This window comes from Typopeltis vanoorti, chromosome 3, assembly GCF_054136105.1.
Source record: "Typopeltis vanoorti isolate ZY-2024b chromosome 3, IOZ_Tvanoo_1.0, whole genome shotgun sequence".
Lineage (NCBI taxonomy): Eukaryota > Metazoa > Arthropoda > Arachnida > Uropygi > Thelyphonidae > Typopeltis > Typopeltis vanoorti.
In genome coordinates, this window is record NC_143551.1 from 73,138,261 (window position 1) to 73,160,386 (window position 22,126).

Below are 22,126 nucleotides of genomic sequence, written 5' to 3' on the forward strand. Positions count from 1 at the left end.
ATTCCCTTAATGCATAACATTATACATATCTGCAAGGAGATGTGTTTTGCATTATGGGTGATACTGGGATAGGAGTGTTGGTAGCTTGCTCCACCTTTGCAAGGAGTTGCCTGGTGTTGTACCACTTTACTCCAGTCCTGAAAGTCGAAACTAGTCTGGGTAGTGGCCCTTCCCTTAATGCATAACATTATACATATCTGCAAGGAGATGTGTTTTACATTATGGGTGATACTGAGATAGGAATTTTGGTAGCTTGCTCCATCTTTGCAAGGAGTTGCCTGGTGTTGTACCACTTTACCCCAGTCCTGAAGATACATTCAGGTGCAAACTTTGTTTGCACACATCTGGATAAAGGATTAAACTAAATTTATTATAGTCTGACCAAGTGAAAAATAAACTTTCAACATATTTCTCTAAATCCAGAGTAATTTGAGATAATTTTGAGAGAGGACTTGAAAGTATTGTTAAAGGTAGCGAAAGAAAAGAGTGACAGAGTTAGAATGGTTAGTCTGTTGCCACAGTATGACAGAGAGGAGTTTAGAAGGAGGGCCATAATAGCAAATGACATTATGCATAGGTTATGCAGATGGTGTGGTGTGGAATTCGTGGACGTGTGGAATGAGTTTGACAGGCGAAAGGACTTATACAAGATGGATGGCCTGCATTTCAATGGACTTGGTGTGCGGAGACTGGAAAAAGTGTTGCTGAATGAAGTGAAAATGGATGTGCAAAACTAGGGAAACTAGAACTACCAAGGAGGGGGGGGGAATGGGGGGGAATGGATATGCAGACATCAGTGAGACAGATAAGTGTAAGAATGTATATAATGTACCCGAGCCAGCACTAAGGACAAAAAATGGGAATGGGTCATTTAGAATAGTGCATCAATATAGGGGTGGGACTAAGGGATCACTGCATTTCATGTATACTAATGCCAGGAGTATTAGGAACAAGAAGGAAGAATTTTTGGCCTTGATTGGCTCTTCCTAGCCACAGGTTATTGGCATTAGTGAAACATGGCTGACGGAAGATGATATAGTTAGTGGGATAGAATGTGTAGGTTATAGTGTGTTTAGGAGGGACAGAGAGAATAAAATGGGGGGAGGGGTATTATTGATGATAGCTGATGAACTGCAGCCAAGGAGAATTGAAGTTGTATCGCAGGATAGTGAAAGGTACTCATTTGAGGCTATTTGGTGTGAGATTGAGACTGGCAGAATAAAATATACAGTTGGGTGCTGCTATAGACCAGGTGATGGAATAGATGGTGGAAATAGTATGTATAGGAAAATTGATGAAATGAGTGGAAGGAGGGTAATTATTATGGGGGGATTTCAACTATGGTAACACTGATTGGAAGGAGGAGAGGACACATGTGAGGAAGGAAAAGGATTTTATTCAATTATTAAGGGATAGCTATCTGAGACAGCATGTAATTGAAAATACTAGGGGTGTGAGAGTGCTTGACCTGGTAATAGCATCTGAGAATTTGACTGTAATGAATATGACCATGTTGCCACCTATTGGTGAGAGTGATCATAAGGTCTTGACCTGGGAGGTGGCTAAAGGTGTGGAATTTTCGATTAAGACAGGGTATATGTAGAATTACCGTGCTGGCAAGTATGACAAGCTTAGGAGATTGCTTGGATCAGTGCCATGGCATGTACAACTGCAAGGGCTGGACGTCGATAGAGCATGGGAAGTGGTCAAGGAGCATTTACAGGAGGTTATGGCTGATTGTATACCTAGGGTCCGAACAGTAAAACATGTAGGGGTTAAATGGATGAATAACACTATTAAGCTTGAGCTGCAAAAAAAGAAACAACTGTGGAGGGAATTTAAAGAAAGGGGTGACCTGCAGGCACACGAACGGTATAAAGTGCAGGCCAGAAAGGTAACGAGTGTGGTAAAAAAAGCAAAAGCGGATTATGAAAGGAAACTAGCCTTGCAAGCAAAAGAGAATCCCAAACAGTTCTTTCAATATGCTGCAAGCAAGAAAAAAACTGTACATGGCAAAATGATTTTAAGGAATGACGATGGTAAGGAGGTCACTGAATCAGTCGATATAGTGGAGTTACTGAGCGCGCACACTTTGCAAAAGCATATCATCCAGGTGGTGACATTGAAAAAATGAAGGAACCATTAGTTTATACGGGAATAGTGATGAATGAAGTGGAGGTGACTAGTCTATTACAGAACCTTAATGTGAACACATCTGTGGGATTGGATGGTATACCGGCATGGGTCTTGCGTGAAGCGGCTAAAGAATTATCAGTGCCCTTGACCATGTTGTTTAATCTGAGTCTCAGGTCTGGATTAGTCCCGAAGGTGTGGAAAGAGGGGAAAATAGTTTCACTGCATAAAGGAGGATCCAAGACTACGGTTGCAAATTACCGACTGATCAGCATATCAGGAGTCGTTGTCAAGGTCTTGGAGAAATAGTCAAGGGAAAAATACAGGAATGGATTGATGAAAACGAGATACTGTACAGGGGACAGCATGGCTTTGAGAAGGGTAGATCATGCTTCAGTAACTTGCTCAAGTTTTATAACAAGGTGACGGCTGAACTGGATAAGGGAAATGAGTTTACAGTGATACTGCTGGACCTGGCAAAGGCGTTTGACAGGATACCACATGGAACACTAATCCATAAACTACAACATATGGGAATGGATATAGGATTGGTGAGATGGATAGGTGGTTGGTTGATGGAGAGATATCAAAGGGTAGTTTATTCAGGAGTAGAGTCCAAAAGACGGCCTGTGACTAGTGGTGTGCTGCAGGGTTCTGTTCTTGGACCACTGCTGTTTAATCTGTTCATTAACGATATAGGGAAGGATCTAAGTGGAACAATTCATTTGTTCGCTGATGATGCAAAGTTGGGTAGGGCAATAGTGAATGCAGAAGATGTCAAAGTCTTGCAGGATGACTTAGATCGATTGGAGTTCTGGGCTAAGGAGAATGGATGTCAATTTAATGTGACAAAATGTAAGGTTATGCATTTTGGGGTGAAAAGATTAGCAGCAGTATACCACATTGGTGGAACTGTACTCCAAGAGATTGATGAGGCCAGGGACTTGGGAGTGTTGGTGGATAGGGAGATGAAGTTTAGGGGGCACATTGCAAAAGTAGCTAAATCAGCTCATCAACTCACTTGGTTGTTGAAAAATACCTTGACGAGCAGAGACAATCAAGTTATTGTACCTCTGTACCGAGCCTTGATAAGACCTCATCTCGACTACTGTGCCCAGATTTGGTCACCTCGGTCCCTTCTTGATGGGGAGGAGGTGGAGAGGATCCAGAGGCGAGTGACTAAGATGATAACAGGTCTATGGAATGAACCATATGAGAACAGGTTGAAGATTTGTGGGTTGCAGAAACTAGTTGATAGGTGGAGGAGGGGAGATATGATTGAGACATTCAAATTGCTAAAGGGTTTCTATAGGATTAATTCAGAGGATATTTTTGAGATCAGGACTGGTGGTAGGAGAACTAGGGGACACCTATGGAAGCTGGGCAAGAGTGTGGTTAGCAGGGGTGTTAGAGCTGGGTTCTTTACTTTTAGAGTGGTAAATGAGTGGAATAAGCTGCCAGAGTCTGTTGTGGGTGCTGTGATGGTGAACAAGTTCAAGGCAAGGTATGATAGATACTGTGAGAATGTAATCGCATAATTATGTGGACATGATGTTTAGGGCCTCCGTCGATGAGTCTAAGGACTCCTGGAGTCGCCCGAAATAATAATAATAATAATAATTTAATAAAAAGATGGCACACTGTTTGGCAGCTTCTATAGGAGGAAATGACCTTGCTAATGCTTCTGCCTGGTATCTCCACTTGGGCCTGGCTCCCACTGAAGAGACCTCAATAAAGGTCGAAACTAGTCTGGGTAGTGGCCCTTCCCTTAATGCATAACATTATACATATTTGCATTATGTGTGATACTGAGATAGGAGTGTTGGTAGTTGCTCCACCTTCGCAAGGAGTTGCCTGGTGTTGTACCACTTTACCCCAGTCCTGAAGATGCTTTCAGGCGCAAACTTTGTTTGCACACACTTGGATAAAGGATTAAACTAAATTTATTATTAATGCAAGTAAATTGTTAAAACATGATCTATGCAAGACCTGCCATATCAAGAAGAACATTACATCCATCAACCCAATCTTGTATTCTCTTCCTAACCAATCTCTCCAACACCTTGACTACAACTACAGTTATACAGACTGGTCTATAATTGGAAACTCCTGTCTTAGAACCATGCTTGTGGAGTGGTACTATTTTGCCTTATTTCCACTCCTTATGAACCTTACTCACTGCAAGACTCATTAAATAATCTGATCAAAGGCATGGCTAACTGGGAGCAAAATCCTTAAGAATATATGTCAATATGTCATCCATTCCTATAATCCTTATTAACATCTAATCCAAATAACACTTGATACACTTCTGATTTTGCCTCTCTTCCATATGTTGCATCACATAATATACACTAGTATATTATATGGTGATAAAGTACTTATTCAATAATTCCAGTATATCCTTTGCAATGGTCACTGTGCTGCCATGTTATCCACCAGTGTCATCCTGCTGTAATTATTCTCTCTTGCTTGCCATATAGTGTAAGAATTACCTAGAATTGACCTTGGCTTGACCAGCCAATCTCCTCTCATTCTTCATCTTTTCTTTTTTTACCAAGCTTGTCACCTTCCTGGCCTTCATTTTATACTTTTCATGGATTAAGTCACCACCATCTGTCTTGTACCTCCTCCATAGCATTTTCTTTTGCAACACAGCTTGCTTGGATTTCACTATGACTAATATCAACAGATAGCTAAGAAAAGTAAACAGAACCTCACAGTGGAAAAATATTTAAACAGTGACTTAAATGAAAGGAAATCAGGACAATGAAGGCAGTCAGAAAAGTGGGATATAAATGATATAACTTTACAAATAATGTATAGGAGTGAGCAGTGCATACTAGGATATATACACTATCTACCAATAATTGTCCAGACATTCCTGTTATTTGAAGTTTGGAATATTCCAGGTTTGTTAATAACATAAAAACTGGTGTACAGATAGTAGGGAGCAGTATTTCATCGCAGCATTTGAATACAGGTGGTATGGCAACACAACGTGAACTCAATAACTTCGAGAGAAGTGTCATTGTGGACTGTCACATTCATGGTATGTTCCTACTTGCCATTGTCACTCAACGGGAGCATCCCAAATCAACAGGTGGCGATGTGATCAACAAATGGAGACTTTCTGGCATCACTAGTGCAGGAAAACACCCAGGGCAGCTGCTGAAAATAACTGACAGTGAGAGGAAGGCCTCAAAATGGGTGGCATCCAAAAACCAGCTACAATTGGCTCAGACTATCCATGATGAGTTCCAGAGCGACACTAATACTAATAATAAATTTATTTTAATCCTTTTCCAAGTGTGAGCAAACAAAGTTTGCACCTGAAAGTATCTTCAGGACTGGGGTAAGGTGGTACAACACTTTGAACACTAATACTGTACGAAAAGTACTCCATTTACTGGCTTTCCATGGAAGAGCAGTGGCACACATGCCAAACATCACAACAATGAACAAGGCATCTTGCCTGGCCTGGTGCAAAGAGCATGTGAACTGGACAATTGACCAGTGGAAAAAAGGCACTCTGGAGCGATGAATCAACATTCACCTGTTTCCAGTCTGATGGCAGGGTATGGATGTGAAAATATCCTGGTGAATGCTCATTACCACAGTGTGTTGTACCTACAGTAAAGTTTGGTGGTGGAAGAGTAATGGTGTGGGGTGCGTTCAGCTGGTTTGGAGTGGGACTACTGGTTGTTGTCAGTGGTTCCATGAAGGCAGCTCAGTACCTTGATATTTTGGATAATCAGATGCTATCTACAGTGTGGAGGTTTTATGAAACGGACCCTATCAAGATGACAATGCCCCATGCCATAAAGTTGCAGCTGTTATAGAATGGTATGAAGAGATGGGTATTAAAAGGCTTCCCTGGCCTGTGCATAGTCCTGATCTCAACCCCATCAAATACTTGTGGGGAGAATTGGAGTGTCAATTGAGGTCCAGAGTAGCACGTCCTCAATCTGCCATTGAACTCAGTGCTGCATTGATGGAGGAATGGAGACAAATTCCACCTGATGTTTACTACACAGTGGAAAACCTCCCTCAAAGGATGCAGGAGGTGATCAAAGCCAAATGTGGACATATCAGTATTAGGGTTTGCCTGCTGGTATCAATTGTAAATTATTAAAGTGTCCGGACAATTATTGGTAGATATGCATATGTCCAGACAATTATTAGTGTTTATGCATCTATGATGAATATTTTATTATCAGGATTTGTTTTCATGAAGGCCAGATTATATAGCCAATACATGATCATAATTTTGCAAAGTGATCTTTTAATATTCCAGCCATATGTTATCACACAGAAAATACTGTTAATGAGGAAATGAATACATTGAACAAAACTTAAAAGTATTTCAACTTACTTGATGATGAATAGGTTGATTTTTGAACAGCTAAACTATGTCCATCCTTTGATATGAAACCAAACAGTGATAAGAGTGATGTATGAAAATGCAAAGAAGAGATGGTATATACCAGAGGATTAGTAGCTGAGTTTAGTGGTAGTACAAATACAGCAGTCCATGCATAAGCTTCACCTGAAAGAAATGAAAAAGAATTACTAAGAAAAAATGATAATCAGGAACAAATGCATCGTAACTGACTGAAGAACCCACATCATGATTTTCTGGTATATACCAATATGGAGGGATGGGGGAGATACTGGATATAATGACCAGAACAATTAATATTTCATGACTAATTTCCTATCAACAAATTGCTTCAAAAGTGGTTATGTTTATATGCTCAGCTCTTACATGTTGTTATTCTCAAGATCTTAACCAGATCTTATCATTATTTATGTGATGATACCACCTTAGATTAGCTCTGCATGTTTCTTAAATGCTGATAATGTTATGTTCTTTTGAATACCTTCATTTTTTAAAAAAAAATTATTGTTCTGCCATGGAAAAACCAAATGTTTACATCCCTAATTTTCTACAGAATACTTATATTTGTAGTATTCGATCTTCAGTCTACTACTACAGTTGACCCTTGAACAACATGGGGGTTAGGGACACTGACCACCCACACAGTCAGTCAAAATCCACATATAACTTTTAACTCCCCAAACACTTAATTACTAATAGCCTACTGTTGACTTCTGGTCAACAATAGGCTATTACTAATAGCCTTACTGATAACATAAACAGTCGATTAACACATATTTTGTATGTTATATATATTATATACTGTATTCTCACAATAAAGGAAGCCAGAGAAAAGAAAATGTTATTAAGAAAATCATAAAGAGAAAATACATTTACAGGACTGTACTGTATTTATTAATATCATAAGTTTATGCCATCTTTATACATTATGAATTGTCTGTCAGTCAGTACCTTCATCAATATTGTCATATATGATACAAAACATTATATATGTTATACATATATACATATTACTAACACTAGACATCAAAAATGAAAAGATATAATGTGAAAAAGAAATTCATATTTATTTACAGGTATAAAAATTCATGCATTAATAACAAAGAAGCAGCAATATGATTACTATATGGTAGCATAGCCTAGCATATACACTAGTGAATGAATCATTATAAAATGTTTATTTTATACTAATTAATTAATAACAGTTAATTTTATACAGCTGTGATTTAATGCTGCATTTTTATGTTTGTTTACATTTATCTTGAACTGCAAGTAGTGCTATGTACAGTCTGTAAGTGTTTTTGTGTGTAAGTTCTGATAAATTTTAACTTTTTTATAATAAATTTATGTATATTTTATGGCAGTAAATAATAAAATAGACTAATTGTCACAAATCTCCAAACAATTTTCCAATATATATACATATATACATCTTCAAAGCATACCTTTCCTAATTGGGTTGTGGGGGCAACAGCTGCAAGAGGAACTTCCAATGGTCACGATCCTCTGCTACCAAGCTCAGGTGTTCTGGTGGGATTCCCAAACATGTCCACCCAAGATTTTGGATATAATCTACCCAGCGAGTCCTTGGCTTTCCACGTGGCCTCACACCCCCTGGCTTGGCAAAGAGGGCCTTCTGAGGGAGCCTGTCTTGTGACATTCTGACCAGGTGCCCGTAACTGTGATCTCTCAACACAGAGAAGCAGCGGTTGATATTGAGGGTTTCCTGAATTGCAGAGCTTCTGACTTGTTGAGTCTTGTCAGCCCTGCAACCCCTCGAAGGAACCTCATTTCAGCCGCTTAGATTTGTGTCTGCATTCTTTCGGGTCATTACCCAACTCTCATGACCATAGGTGAGGATGGGGACATAGACTGTATTGAAGATAGCCAGATTTGCCGTCTGGCTTAACTCCCGCTTCAATACTACTGAACGGCCAAGCTCCCGCAATATTGAGCTTGCTAAGCCAATTCGAGTATCTAGCTCTATGTCCCATTTTCCATCATTTGTGAATATGGACTAAGGTATTTAAACTTCTCCACCTGCCTCATTGCAACTCCACGTACATGTAGAATGCACTGGGATGGTCGTCTTGAGACCACAAATGTTTCAGTTTTGGCCACACTGATCTTCATTCCGGCGTCTTCACAAACAGCTACAAACCTATCCAGGGTCCGCTGGAGGTCATCTGTGGAAGAGCTAAGCAGAACTAGGTCATTTGCAAAAAGCAGACGTTCAATGCTACATCTTCCAATTCTGACACATTCACTGCCTCGGCTGTGCCTATCAATCCAGTCCATAAATATTATGAAAAGGAGGGAGTGACAGAACACACCCTTGGCGGAGGCCAACGGAGACTGTGAAAGGTTCAGACTTTGTGCTGTTTACCCTGACACAAAACTCTGGGCATTCATACAGGGACTTGATGGCAGCTAATAATTGGCCATCCACTCCATACCCCTGTACTACTTGCCAAAGCTTATCCCGAGAAACCCGGTCATATGCCTGCTCCAAGTCCACAAAACATGTGTAGACATTCTTGCCATATTCCCGAGATTTCTCAAAGACTTGCCTTAAAATGAAGATTTGGTCAGTTGTGCTTCTACCAGGACGAAAGCCACATTGTTCTTCATGGAACTTTGACTCAACTATGCTCCTGCACTGTCTTTCCAAGCACCTAGCATACACTTTCCCAGGCAGGCTGAACAGAGAGATGCCACAATAGTTACTGCAATCCTTCTGGTCTCCCTTCTTGAAGATTGGTATTATTATGCCTGTCTGCCATTGCTTTAGTGCTCGCCCAGATATCCAAGCAGACTGACACACTCGAGTCAGCCAGAGAACACCGTCTCAATTTAAGGCTTTTAGCATTTCGGGGCCGAATTTCATCATCGCCAGCAGCCTTGCCTGATTTTAGCAATTTTATTGCTAAATGGACCTCTTCTGCTGTGAGACTAGTCATTGCCCCGATCTGCACCTCTTGGATGTCCACAACTGCTGGGCCACCCGGGTTAAGAAGGCTCTCAAAGTATTCCATCCATCTGTGGAGGATATCCTTCTCGGTTGTTAAAAGTGCACCATCAGAGGCCTTAATTGCTCTTGCTCTGCACATTTCCTCCCTCGAAGGTGATGGATGGTCTGCCAGAATACTTTGTTTGCATTTGCATAGGATGAGTCTAATCTTTCTCCAAAGGATTCAATAAATATATTTTTCCAATATATTTTTTTTTGCAATAAATATATTTTTCCAATATATTTATTGAAAAAAAAAAAAGCCACATATAAGTGCATTTCAAACCGGTGTTATTCAAGGATCAACAGTATTTCATTTTTAATCCAAGTCTCAGATCAATAATTTAAATTTATTTAAGCACTGTCTTCTATCTAGCTTAGCCTTTTGCTGATTTCTATCTTTTCCATATAAATTTATTATTATTATTATTACGACACTTCCAAGGACTCATCGGGGGGGGGGGGGGGCACCTACTCTACAACTTTCCGTCTCCACCAACTGCAGTGAACCACATCATCTACACCAACACAATCTACTGGGCACCACCACTACCACTAGTATTTTCACAGACAATCACAAATGTCCATGCCCACGGTGGGATTTGAACTCATGCCTTTTTGGCTGGTTAGCATTCTGTTACACCAGCTTTACTTATTCTGTTATCTTTTCCTATGGATAATTTTCCATCTTTGATAAACATTGTTCTCAAGTAGATAAAATATGTTGCCCATTCCCGAGAAGTTCATGTTTTGTTTTCCTGCCTATATTCATGGTTTTAGTCTTTTATTTGTCAATTTTTGCATTTGACAGAATACTGCATGGAAAACTATTACACAATTTGGAGTAAATGCGATTTGGTATGAAACTGGTGGCATGGATGGGGGGGGAGAGGGGGGGAGGCAGAGACAGACAGACACCAGAGAGCAGTATATTGTGGAATGGATTCTAGGAGAATGAAAGTGACCAGTGGAGTGCATCAAGGCTCTGTACTAGAGCCATAGCTTGAATATTAATGATATAGATAATGATTTTGAGAGGGAGGATATGCAGAATGATTTAATCCTTAATTATACCCTCTGTCCAAAAAGAAACCAAACTTTTGATAGAAAATAAAACACAGGCCAATTATAATTATTAAAATCATTTATTTCAATCAATATACTCCCATCAGCTTTGATACAGCATTTGGCACGATCAATTAATTCATTAAACGAGTTTTTTTATATTGGTTTTGGGGATATTGTTGAGGGTTGTGGTTACTGCCGCTTGAACATTTTCAATGGTGTCGATTTCCTTTCATCGGCAAATGAAGTCGGGTAAGAGAAAGAAGTCACAGGGTGCTAAATCAGGTGAATACAGGGAGTGATTAATTGAAATGGTTACATACTGTGTATCACATTGATTGTAACAGATTACAGGAAATTATCAGACTGGGGATCTGAGAGTAATGGAGGACAGAGAGTTGAAATTCAGAGGGCTAAACTTGGTAAAATAGCCCAAAGGATTACTTGGATGTTGAAGAACACTAACAAGTAAAGATAGATAGTTTGTTATCGTTCTATATAAGGCTATGATTCAGCCACATCTTGCCAACTGTGCATAGATTTGGTTTCCTGAGGATCAGGAAGGTGGAGAGGATTCAAAGATAAGTGACCAAGCTGGTCACAGATCTGGAGAATTCTCCCTATGAAGATAGGTTGATGTTGTGTAGGTTACAAATTTAGAGAAAAAAAAGGGATTCTGTAAAATTGACACAAAGGATATTTTTCAATGCATGAAAAACAGACAGAAAACTAGAGTGGTTGAGTAACAGTGTGGTTAGCGAGGCATGCATGGACTAAATTTTTTGGTTGGGTGTATGAGAGGAATGGTTCTCCAGAATTCCTAACAGTGAATGACTTTTAAGGAGATATATGATAGGAATTATGTGCACAAAGATTAGTGCAAGTCTCTGACTGCATCAAGATTTTTATAAAATATTAATAATAATAATAATGCTAATAATAATAATTTTCACACAAAAATTTTCACAGCAATCAGTTAATTTTAAACTCATTTGAAGAGTGAGAAAGTGAAAATTGTAAGTATATTGTCTTGATATAACAAAAATTAATTAAGAAGAAGAAGGACTATGATGGCAAATGTTTCAATGTGTAGGATGTATAGAAAGAATAGATGAGAGTTTTTGGATGCGAAAAGCGAGTTTGGGAGAAGATTGGATTTGTATAAGAGGGATGGCCCACACTTGAATGTGTCTGATACAGGAGTCTTGAAAAACTAATACCTGATATGAGACCTAACATAGAGTGTCAGAAAACTAAATTATAATGGGAGGAATGGTGAGAATATGTTTGTAAGAGTGACAATGTTATGTAACTGTGTTAATGATGAGAATGGGCATTATCATGGAAATGATTATGAGGAGAGAACAATTTTGACTTTGTGTTTGTCTGGTTCAGACCCATCAAACACGTGCAAAGATGTCTGTATATATATATATATGGCACAAGAGAAGAACAAAGATCTGCAAGTAGTCCAACTGTGTCACATAGACTACAGACAAGAGTATACAAAATAACATGCAGGTAGCTTATTGCATCTGTAAACGAATGTTAGGAGTATCAGAAACAAAGGGAGAGAGTTTGTTGCCTTGATTCCAATATGTTGGGACCTCACATTGTAGGCATTAATGAGACATGGCTATCACAATCAGACATATTAACTGGTACTGAGTGTAAAGGGTACAGTATTTTTAAGAAAGATAGACAGAATAGGAGAGAAGGGAATGTGCTGCTAATGATATCAGATAACTTGAATCTAGTTAGTGTAGACCTATGATTGTAATACTAGTAACAGTTTATCATGTTGCAATGAGTTTGAAGCCATATGGTGTAAGGTGCATCCTAACAAGATTAAATACATAGTGGGATGAATTCACTGCTAGTGATGAAGAAATGCAACACCAAATAAAGATGATGGGTGCAAAATGAGTATTAGGTGGGGGGGGGGGGCTTATCCAAACATTGACTGGTTAACAGTAAAATCTCATTAGTAGAATGAAACTGAATTTATTGAGCTATTGTGAAACAACTTTCTCAAGCACCATGTGACAGAAGGAACTCGAGAACAAAGAATGTTAGATTTGATTATAGTATTATAGGGTGTTTCAGTTAAAGACATAACTCTTCTGCCTATGGTTGGTGACAGTAATCATGTGGTACTCACTTGGGAAGTGACTAAGTTAATGAATGTTCCCTTCAGGAAAGGTTGCATGTTGAACTACAAAGCAGGAAATTATGATTGAGAAGTATACTAAATTCAGCACAATGGTATCGGTTGTTGGATGAGAAAATATCAACAGTGCATGGAAAGCACTTAAAAAAATTAATTGATGTAATATCAGAATGTGTCACAAGAGTTCAAAGAATAAATAGCATAGGAGTCAAATGGAATTGTAATCTTATCAAGCAAGAGATTCATAAGAAAAGAATGATGCGGAAGGAATACAATGTGCATATGGATGATGTCAGTTATGACAATTATATGCAGCAGGCCAGAAGAGTCAACTGTTGTACGAAAAGCTAAGTCTGAGTATGAAAAGAAACTGGCTCTGAAAGCTGAAGATACCTCCAGAGAATTCTATTGAAGTGCTGCAAGTAAATGAAAGAATGGATATGAAAGAATGCAGATGGTGTGAGGGTGACAGATGCAGAAGAGGGTGTTCAACTAACGATTGCCTAACTAATATTCTTCATCTAATGGTAGTGCAAGGATGATGTATTCACTGTCAACCAATCAGTATCTCAGGAGTTGTGGAAATGAAGTGAAATGTTGGTTAGGTCTCGCATTCAGAATTGGGTTGAGAGAGAATCTTTACTTTGAAATGAACAGCATGGGTTTATAATGGAATGTCATGTTTTAGAAACTTGCTCATGATAGGTAGGGGAATCATGAATGTGGCTGAATGGAATATTTGCAGAATGATTTGAATAGGCTGGAATTGTAGGCATGGGAAAATGGATGTCAGTTCAATGTCAGTAACTGTGAAGTCATGCACTTTGGCATGATTAGATATCTAGTGTCATATTATATTGGTGGGATTATGGTAGAAGAAACTGATCAAGCTAACGATCTTGGAGTGTTAGTAGACAGCAAGTTGAAGTTTAGGGGACATGTAGCAAAGATTGCAAATACAACTCAAAAGATAACTGCAATTCTGAAATGAACTTTCATATGTAAAAATAAGGATGTCATTTTGCCTCTATACAAGGCCTTGAGAAGGCCTCACTAGGAGTACTGTGCACAGGTCTGGTTTCCATTGTAATTCTGATACATTGTAGGGAGTGCAAATGAGAGTGCCAAATATGATATCAGTAATTATGAAGACAGATTGTGAATTTGTAGACTGCAGACACTGGCAAACAGAAAAAAGAGGGGTGATATGATTAAGATTTACAAACTTCTGAAAGGGTTTCTCTCTCAACCCAAACCATCAGCTGAAACCAGGATTTCAGCTGATGGAATTTTTTACATTTTATGGAGGGTGAGAAAAGAATAAGAGGGCATTCTTGGAAGAGCATTCATTCTCAACTGAGAATGAATGCTGCTAAGAAGAGAGTGAGATCTAGATTTTTCTCTTACAGAGTTGTGTGATTGGAATGGACTGCCATTGGATATATGTAAGCAGTGTGAATGAATTCAAGAACAAGTATGATAGCTGGTGCGTGTAGTATGTGGCCTCCCTCGATGAGTCCCTGACTCTCTGTAAATCTCTCCTAATAATGATAATAATAATAATCATTTAATTTCAAGTTTTTAGAATCTGCTGCTGCTTTTAAAAATGAGCCTAATTTGAATAAATATGGTTATATAAAACTTCCCAAAATATGGAAGAGATCCCAATTTACATCCTTGGCTGCTGACAGGTGTCCATACAAAACACTGCACCTGGTTTGGACTTTAGTTTTTCATTCACATGTTTCAGTTTATATTTTGGTGCTTTTGTGTGTGTGTGTGTGTGTGTGTGTGTGTTATAAGTCTCATTTTGTACTCCCTGACAATGTCTCTGTAACTGAGATGAAACATTGGTAGAATTAAATACCATTTTTAATTCTTTTTTTAGTGATGTTTCACTCCATCAAACTTTTAACATGAGTCTTTCCCAGCATTTAAGCTTTAATATATGGATACTCAACTTTGGTATCTCTTCTGAGTCTGGCTCCCACTGATGAGACTCAATAAAGGTTGAAACCAATCTGGGTAGTGATCCTTCCCATAGTGCATAGTATTATACACACTCAGAAGGGTGTATGCTTTGCATTATGGGATACTAAGGCAATTAATGCGAGGTCATTAGCTTCTATATTCAAGTAGCCTAATCATCAAGATACTTCATTTGCAAACTTTCTTTGCTTTCCTTCGATAAAGGATTAAACAAGAACATAATGACCAAGGCAGGTTTGAATCCCACCTTGGGCATGGATGCTGGTGATTGTCTGTGAAAATACTAGTGGTGGTCGGCAGTAGATGCTGTTGTTGTAGATCAGGAAGGTAATTGTGGCTAGTGGATTGGTGGAGACAGAGAGTTGTAGAATAGGTGCCCTCCCTCAATGAGTCTTTGGACTCCCTGGAGGTTTCACATAATAATAATAATAATTTCTTGTCATATTTAATTTAATTTAATTTACAACCAAGTGTACAACTTTGAACAAGTGATCCTTACTTCATCTCAGGAAGACAGATACTTTGTTCAGAAGTTTGTATACTATTTGGTTTCTGTGTTGTTTCAGGCAGGAGTCCAGTTTATTTGTTTTTACCTTTGATGGGTTAAAGACATATGTATAGGTTTGGGAGGAGGCAGTGGTGTTTTTGTTTATAAGGAATTTGGCAAGGTTTTTTGGTTGAATCTATTTTAATGGAATAATATGAGTATAGCCTTTTGTTCCAGGTGCAGTGCTGGTCCTGAAGGCAAAATTAGCCTCCAGGGCAGAGCAGAAGTTTTGAAAATTCCAAGATTCTGCACATGATAGTGTGAAACAGTATGTAGGCATCTGCCTATGTGTGTATGTGTGGGCTTACAGTAGACTAAAGACATGAAGGTCTGATCTGCTTGCCTTGTAGCTAAAGTATCCAAGAAGACTAGTGCCCCTGCTTCTTCCTTGTCTCCTCCTTCTTACAGAAAAAAATCCACACACTTCAAAACCACTGATCAGAATCTTCAATTAGAGAATGATCTTAGCAAGCTTTGATGTGTCATCCCTTTTTACGAATCTGCCAGTAAACGATACACTAGTTCTTCTTTCCAAAATTTACCCCCCCCCCTCTCCTGACATCTGCAAACTCTTTAAGCACTTTCTTAAATTGGAGTATTTTAGCTGGAACAACTAGCTCTTTAAACAAATTGAAGGTGTAGCAGTGGACACCCATTGCTAATTTAGACATGAATTGTTTGAATCGTTATAACTTAATTCTGTCCCCATCAAGCCCAAATGGTTGAGATATATAGATGATGTCTTTGCATTCTACCACATGGCCCACAGGCACTCTCTAAGTTTTTAAATTTTTTCAACAATATTGATCCTCAAATTAGTTACACTGTAGAAGAGAAAAAACAAAAATATACACAACAGTTATTAGATTTGTTGTTTCATATGGAGCAGAAACCTGGAGCATAATAGACCAAGATGCAAAAGCATTGCAGATCTTTGAAAATAAAATCTTTAGAAAAGTCTATGGACCTGTAAGAAATAACACAACAGGTGAATGGAGAAGAAGACAAAACCAAGATCTATATGAAATCTACAGATCCCTACTTGTAGTTGATGAGATTCAAGCAAGCAGAGTGAGATGGCCTGGACATGTGGAAAGAATGGATGAGGAGAGAATGGTTAAACAAGCATTCAAGATGAAGCCTGATGGAAAGCGACCCAGAGGTAGACTATGGATGCATTGAGAGAATAATATCCAAAAAGACAGATGACAAGGGAATTCAGAACAGAATGAAAAAGCTCAAGACAGAAAGGAATGGCAGAAATTGGTGCATGCAGCTAAGAACCTTAGAGGTTCTTAGCTGCATGCACTAATTAAGAGCTAAGAACTAGCTAAAGAAGAAGAAGAAGAAGAAGAAAGAAGGGCTCTAGCCTTACTGGATACTTTAGCTACAAGGCAAGCAGATGGGTCATGCATGTGTTCAGCTTAACATAAGCCCCCCCCCCCTCCACACACACACACACACACACACAGGCACCTACATGCAACTTTGTACCACCAGTCTGACCAGAAACTTGTAATTTTAAAAACGTTTGCCTTCAGGGCAGAGCAAATTATGTCCTCGTGACCAGCACTGCACCTGGAACAACAGGCTTTAGTTACATCATTCCAATAAAATAGATACAAAAAAAAAAAAAAAAAAAATCCTCACCAAACTCTTTAAAACAAAAACAAACCTGTCTCCCCCCTCCCCCATCTCCAAAACCATACTATACAATACATGATATCTTTATCCTACATCACCACTACAACTGATAAACTGCACTCTCTCCTAAACAACACAGAATCGGAGAAATATACAAACCTCTAAACAAAGTATCTACCTTCCTGAGACGAACAGGGGAATGCCAAGACCTGCTGTCTTTCCCATATGTCTACAGCATCTCCAGACAATGTCGAACTCAGCATTTCAGACAGTGGACTACCTTGGTTAGGAAAAAATATTATTATTATTATTATTACCACCCCAAGACCTCATGGAGTCAAAGACTCATCTGGGAGGCCCTTTTATCACGCACACAGATCATCATACCGTGTTTTAAACATATTCAAACTCTTTGCAGACACCACATTCTCAGGCAAGGCATTCCAATCATTCACAACTCTGCACAAAAAAAACCTGCCTCTCACACCGTCTTTATACAGTGTCCAGGGATGACCTCTGGTTCTCCCCTGATCTCCCACTATTCTCTGTAAAACTTCTCCAGCATTGATCCTATGACAACCCCTTACCAACTTGTAGGTCTCTATCATATCTCCCTTCTTCCTCCTGTCCACCAGAATCTGCAAATTACATCTTCTCAATCTTTCCTCATACTCGACATTCCAGAGGTCAGAAACTACCTTAGTCAGTCTCCTTTGGACCCTTTCCAACATCTCTTCATCCTTCTGAAAAACCCAGTGACCAAATCTGGGCATAATAGTCCATGTGTGGCCTAATCAAAGTCTTATACAACGGAACAAGAATCTCCCTACTTCGACATGTCAGTGTCCTCCGCATCATTCTCAGAAGCCTTTGTGTTGTCTTCACAATTTTGGCAATGTGCCCACTAATTTTAGATCCTTATCCACTATCCCCCCCCCCCCCCAGAGCTCTTATTTCCTCTACCTCCAACAATATATTCTCACCAAGCATAAATTCTGCATCCCATCTTTGTTTTCCAAATTTTAAAACCTTACATTTTGCAACATTGAACTCACATCCCCATTTCCGTGCCCAATCACTCAATCTATTCAAGTCTTCCTGTAAGGCCACAACATCTTCACTACACTTCATGGTTCATCCCAACTTTGCATCATCTGCAAACAACTGAATATCTCCATCCAAATCTTCACCTATATCATTAATATACAAGTTAAACAGTAATGGACCTAAAACAAACCCCTAAAACTAAAGCCTTTGCAAAATCCAAGTATATTACTGTGTATCCTTTTCCCACTTTATTGTAATAAGTAAGTAGATTATTAAACATGGCCTCCCTTTAGCAAATCCATGCTGTCCATCAAAGATAATACTATTATTATCAACCCAACTCTGGATCCTAGTTCTCACAAGCTCCTCCAACAACTTAACCACAACAGCTGACACACAGATAGGCCTATAGTTTGATGCTTGAGTTCGACCACCTCTTTTATGAAGTGGCATAATCTTGCCCTCCTTCCACTCCTTAGGAACTTGACTGAGTGTAAGACTCATATTAAAAAAATATGTCAAGGCAGGTGTCAACTCCCTGGCACATTCTTTCAGAATACGTGGTGATATATTATCAAGTCTCTCCTCCCCATCATCAACTGCCCTCAATTCCTCCATGAAGTCACATTCACAAGATTAAAAGTTCTTTATGAATTGCTCATTAAGTATCTCCACCACACATTCTGCATCAGCTGTCTTTATACCATTTTCTCCAATCAATGTCATCCTTCCGTAATTATTCTTTCTTTTGCTGGCTACATATCAAAAGAACTCCTTAGGATTCTTTTTGGCTTCATTAGCCAACTGCTGTTCATATCTCTCTTTAGCTACTCTCACCAACCAAGTCACCCTCCTTGCTTGGTCTTTGTAGACCTCATGGAATTGGTTATTTCCACTTCTCTTATGCTGCCTCCACAATGCCCTTTTCCTCTGTATCGCATGCTTAATATCTTTATTCATCCATCTCACACCCACCTTATTTAACCTTCTCACCCTTGGAATACATTTAGACATTGCATCTACTAAACAGTTTTTGAAAATCCCCCAAGTTCCATTGATCTCTTTTCCAACTAACTCCTCATTCCACGCTACACCTGCAAGCTGTCTCCTGAGCTCTTCATAATCACCCCCCCCCTTGTAGTTCCACATATAGCCTTTTCTCACAGAGGTCCTTGCACTGCTGGCAACCACCCAGGTAATCACCTCATGGTCACTCTCACCAATTGGTGGATGATCTGACACCTCATTTATAATTACATCCTCTGATGAGATGATCAAATCCAAGACCCTTAATCCTTGTGTGCCCTCTGTTACATACTGTCTGAGGTAGTTATCCCTAAAAAACTTAAGAAACTCATTTTCTTTACTTCCAGTTGCTATCTCATCATTCCAGTCTATATTGTCATAATTAAAATCACCCATAATGATCACCCTTTTCTTATTTCTTGGGTAATTTGATTGTACATTTCATTATCACCAACATCCACATTACCTGGTCTATAACAACATCCCACCAAGTATTTCATTACATTCACCTCTATCTCACATCATACTGCCTCAAAACCACTGGCACTATTTCCCTCTTGCATCTCTACTTTATATGGACATAACTCTTTCTCTATCATCAGTAGCACTCCCCCCTCCCTTTTTACCCCTTCTGTCCTCATGAAACACATCATACCTTTCCATCTCTATTCCTGTCAGGATGTCATCCTCTTCCAACCATGTCTCACTTATTCCAACAATCTTTGGGTGAACAGACACAATTAGTGCAACCATTTCATCTGCCTTGTTTCTTATACTTCTAGCATTTGTATACAAACACAACAGCTCGTTTCTGGATCTAAATAACATAAAATATATCTGGAACAAGTTCTACAGAACCTGATTAACTGAAAGAGAATCAATGGTATGATCTTGCATAGATTGTGGTGCACCACCCTTCCTATTCATCAGAATTAATAGTGAAGAGAACAACTATTGCTCTCTATGCCCTTGTTATCCAGGTCATTTTATTTTGCACCTTCACTGAGTGCATACTGTTAAATTGCCTCTGATAATCCTTGCTTGAGATAGTGAAACATTAGCTTGTAAATAATTAATTTTAATTAGTTAATTATTTATTTGCATTCCAGTGTCTATGTAGTTTTTTTGTTCCAGAAACGTCAAAATGAATCTTTCACTACATATTAATCCTGCTGTTTTTCTTTTCACCTCTGAAACACCAACATGACAGTACTTTGGAACAGATATAGTATCACTATGGTTAAAATAATAAACTTCCCTAAAAAATTTAAAAAAAAAGTATGCACACCCTTCCACTTTCACATCCCAAAACACATAAACCCATAAACACAAACTTAAATAACATGCACCTTCACCCACAGACATCTAACACCTGATCTTCTGTTTTTGAGCACTCTAAATTACTGTAACAATAACGATAATCCATCTGTATGATTCCTTTTGCCAACAAGATAGTACCTGAACTTTCGTGCAGTTTGTTATTCCTTGCAAGAGGATGTAAAATCTTGAATCTCTTCTTTTCAATCTTCTGCGGTTTAATATTTCATCATCCTATTATGTATTATTTGTCCGCTACCTACAATTCTGAAAATCATTTTTAACCTCTTTGACTTATATATAATATATATATACAGGGTGTTCGGGATAAATTTGACATATTTATAATTAATTATATTTTTCCGTAAGTTACATGTATTAACACACACTTCTCTTCATTTAAAAGTTTGGACCCTTCTTCATTCATATACAAGATGTCAGAAAGGATGGATAGCTGGAACCCACCTGAATCATGGAAGAGAATAACTTGTATCATGATGATTCGTGCCCGCCATCAAAATAAGGATATTACGACTGCTGCCCAATGCTCCCTGAATACAGTAAAAACAATCAGGCATGAACTAGAGACTTGCAATGGTGACTACGAGGATGTAGCAAGAAGAAAGATCCCTAGCAGACGATCTGATTGCGTTCGTACAGCAGAATTCCTCGCAAATCTGCAGGAACAGGTGTTGAAGAACCCTGGCATTGGAATTCGGGCTTTGTTCGTGGAGTTGCTAACTGTAGTCAAGCCCTGGATAACAAGGGTAGCCAATGGTAGGCCGTATGTATGGCAGCAGGATTCGGGCCCCTTGCCACACCTCTGGGAAAAGTCAAAAATGGTTGTCTGAAAATTTCTACGACTTCACCAGTCCAAATGTTTGGCCTCCAAACTCCCCAGACCTTAACCCCATGGATTATTTTGTATGGGGCGCAGTTGAAAAAGACACCAATCGCACTTCCAGTAATACAAAAGCCCAGTTAATGGATAAAATTAAAACAGTTTTTGCGGCCCTTCCCAGGGAGACTGTAGCATCAGCTTGTTCGAGGTTCCGAAGCAGAATTGAAGCTGTGATCGATGCTAATGGTGGTTATTTTGAGTAAATCTTGTTGATAGTATTGTAATTAACTCTGCCTGTAATGTTTTTTTGTCAATTCATTAAATTTAATAGATACAAAGAAGATTTTCTTTTTCCTTACGAAACTGTCAAATTTATCCCGAACACCCTGTATATATGACGAGAGACTCCTCTCTTCATCTTATTTGGTCATTAACATCCATTGATTATCCAGGCAGAAAACCTAAGCAATGAACGTTAACCTATTTGCATTAGATCACTGCTTACAGCAAAGACCTAAAGCAAATAGTTCATCTACCAAAATAGCCAACATTCCTCTCCATTCACCCAATAGTCTATATCCTTTCTTAAACAGTTGTCCTTTCAAGTGCACAGTTGAGGTGACCTCTTCTCTTGGTAATTCAAATCATAATCACATACATGTTTCATCTTTAGTGGAACACCTCCTATTCACAGCCTTGTATCCTTTGGTACTATGAATGTGCGAAGTGGAAGAATCTCTGAGACTTTTGCTCTTCGTTTCCATAGTTCTCACTAAAAAGGAGAAGTAAAAGATTCTCCAGATTCAGATATTTCTTATGATCATGTTACAGAAATTATCCAAGTTGGAATAAGCGAACCTTTGTTCTCCACATTATTTGAAATTCCCATACAATTTCCAAAGCTATGGTTTTCTGAGAAGTATGTGCAAGCCTGG

At 38.8% G+C, this 22,126-nt stretch overlaps 1 protein-coding gene across 1 annotated transcript in view; it reads right to left on the reverse strand.

Annotated features, from left to right (window-relative positions):
- LOC150108267 (uncharacterized) overlaps positions 1-22,126 on the reverse strand; it is a 709,268-nt gene that overhangs the window by 61,204 nt on the left and 625,938 nt on the right. Inside the window, exon 40 of the mRNA XM_090390670.1 lies at positions 6,509-6,682. Coding sequence (XP_090246796.1) covers positions 6,509-6,682 — 174 coding nt within the window. The remainder of the gene's footprint in view (positions 1-6,508; positions 6,683-22,126) is intronic.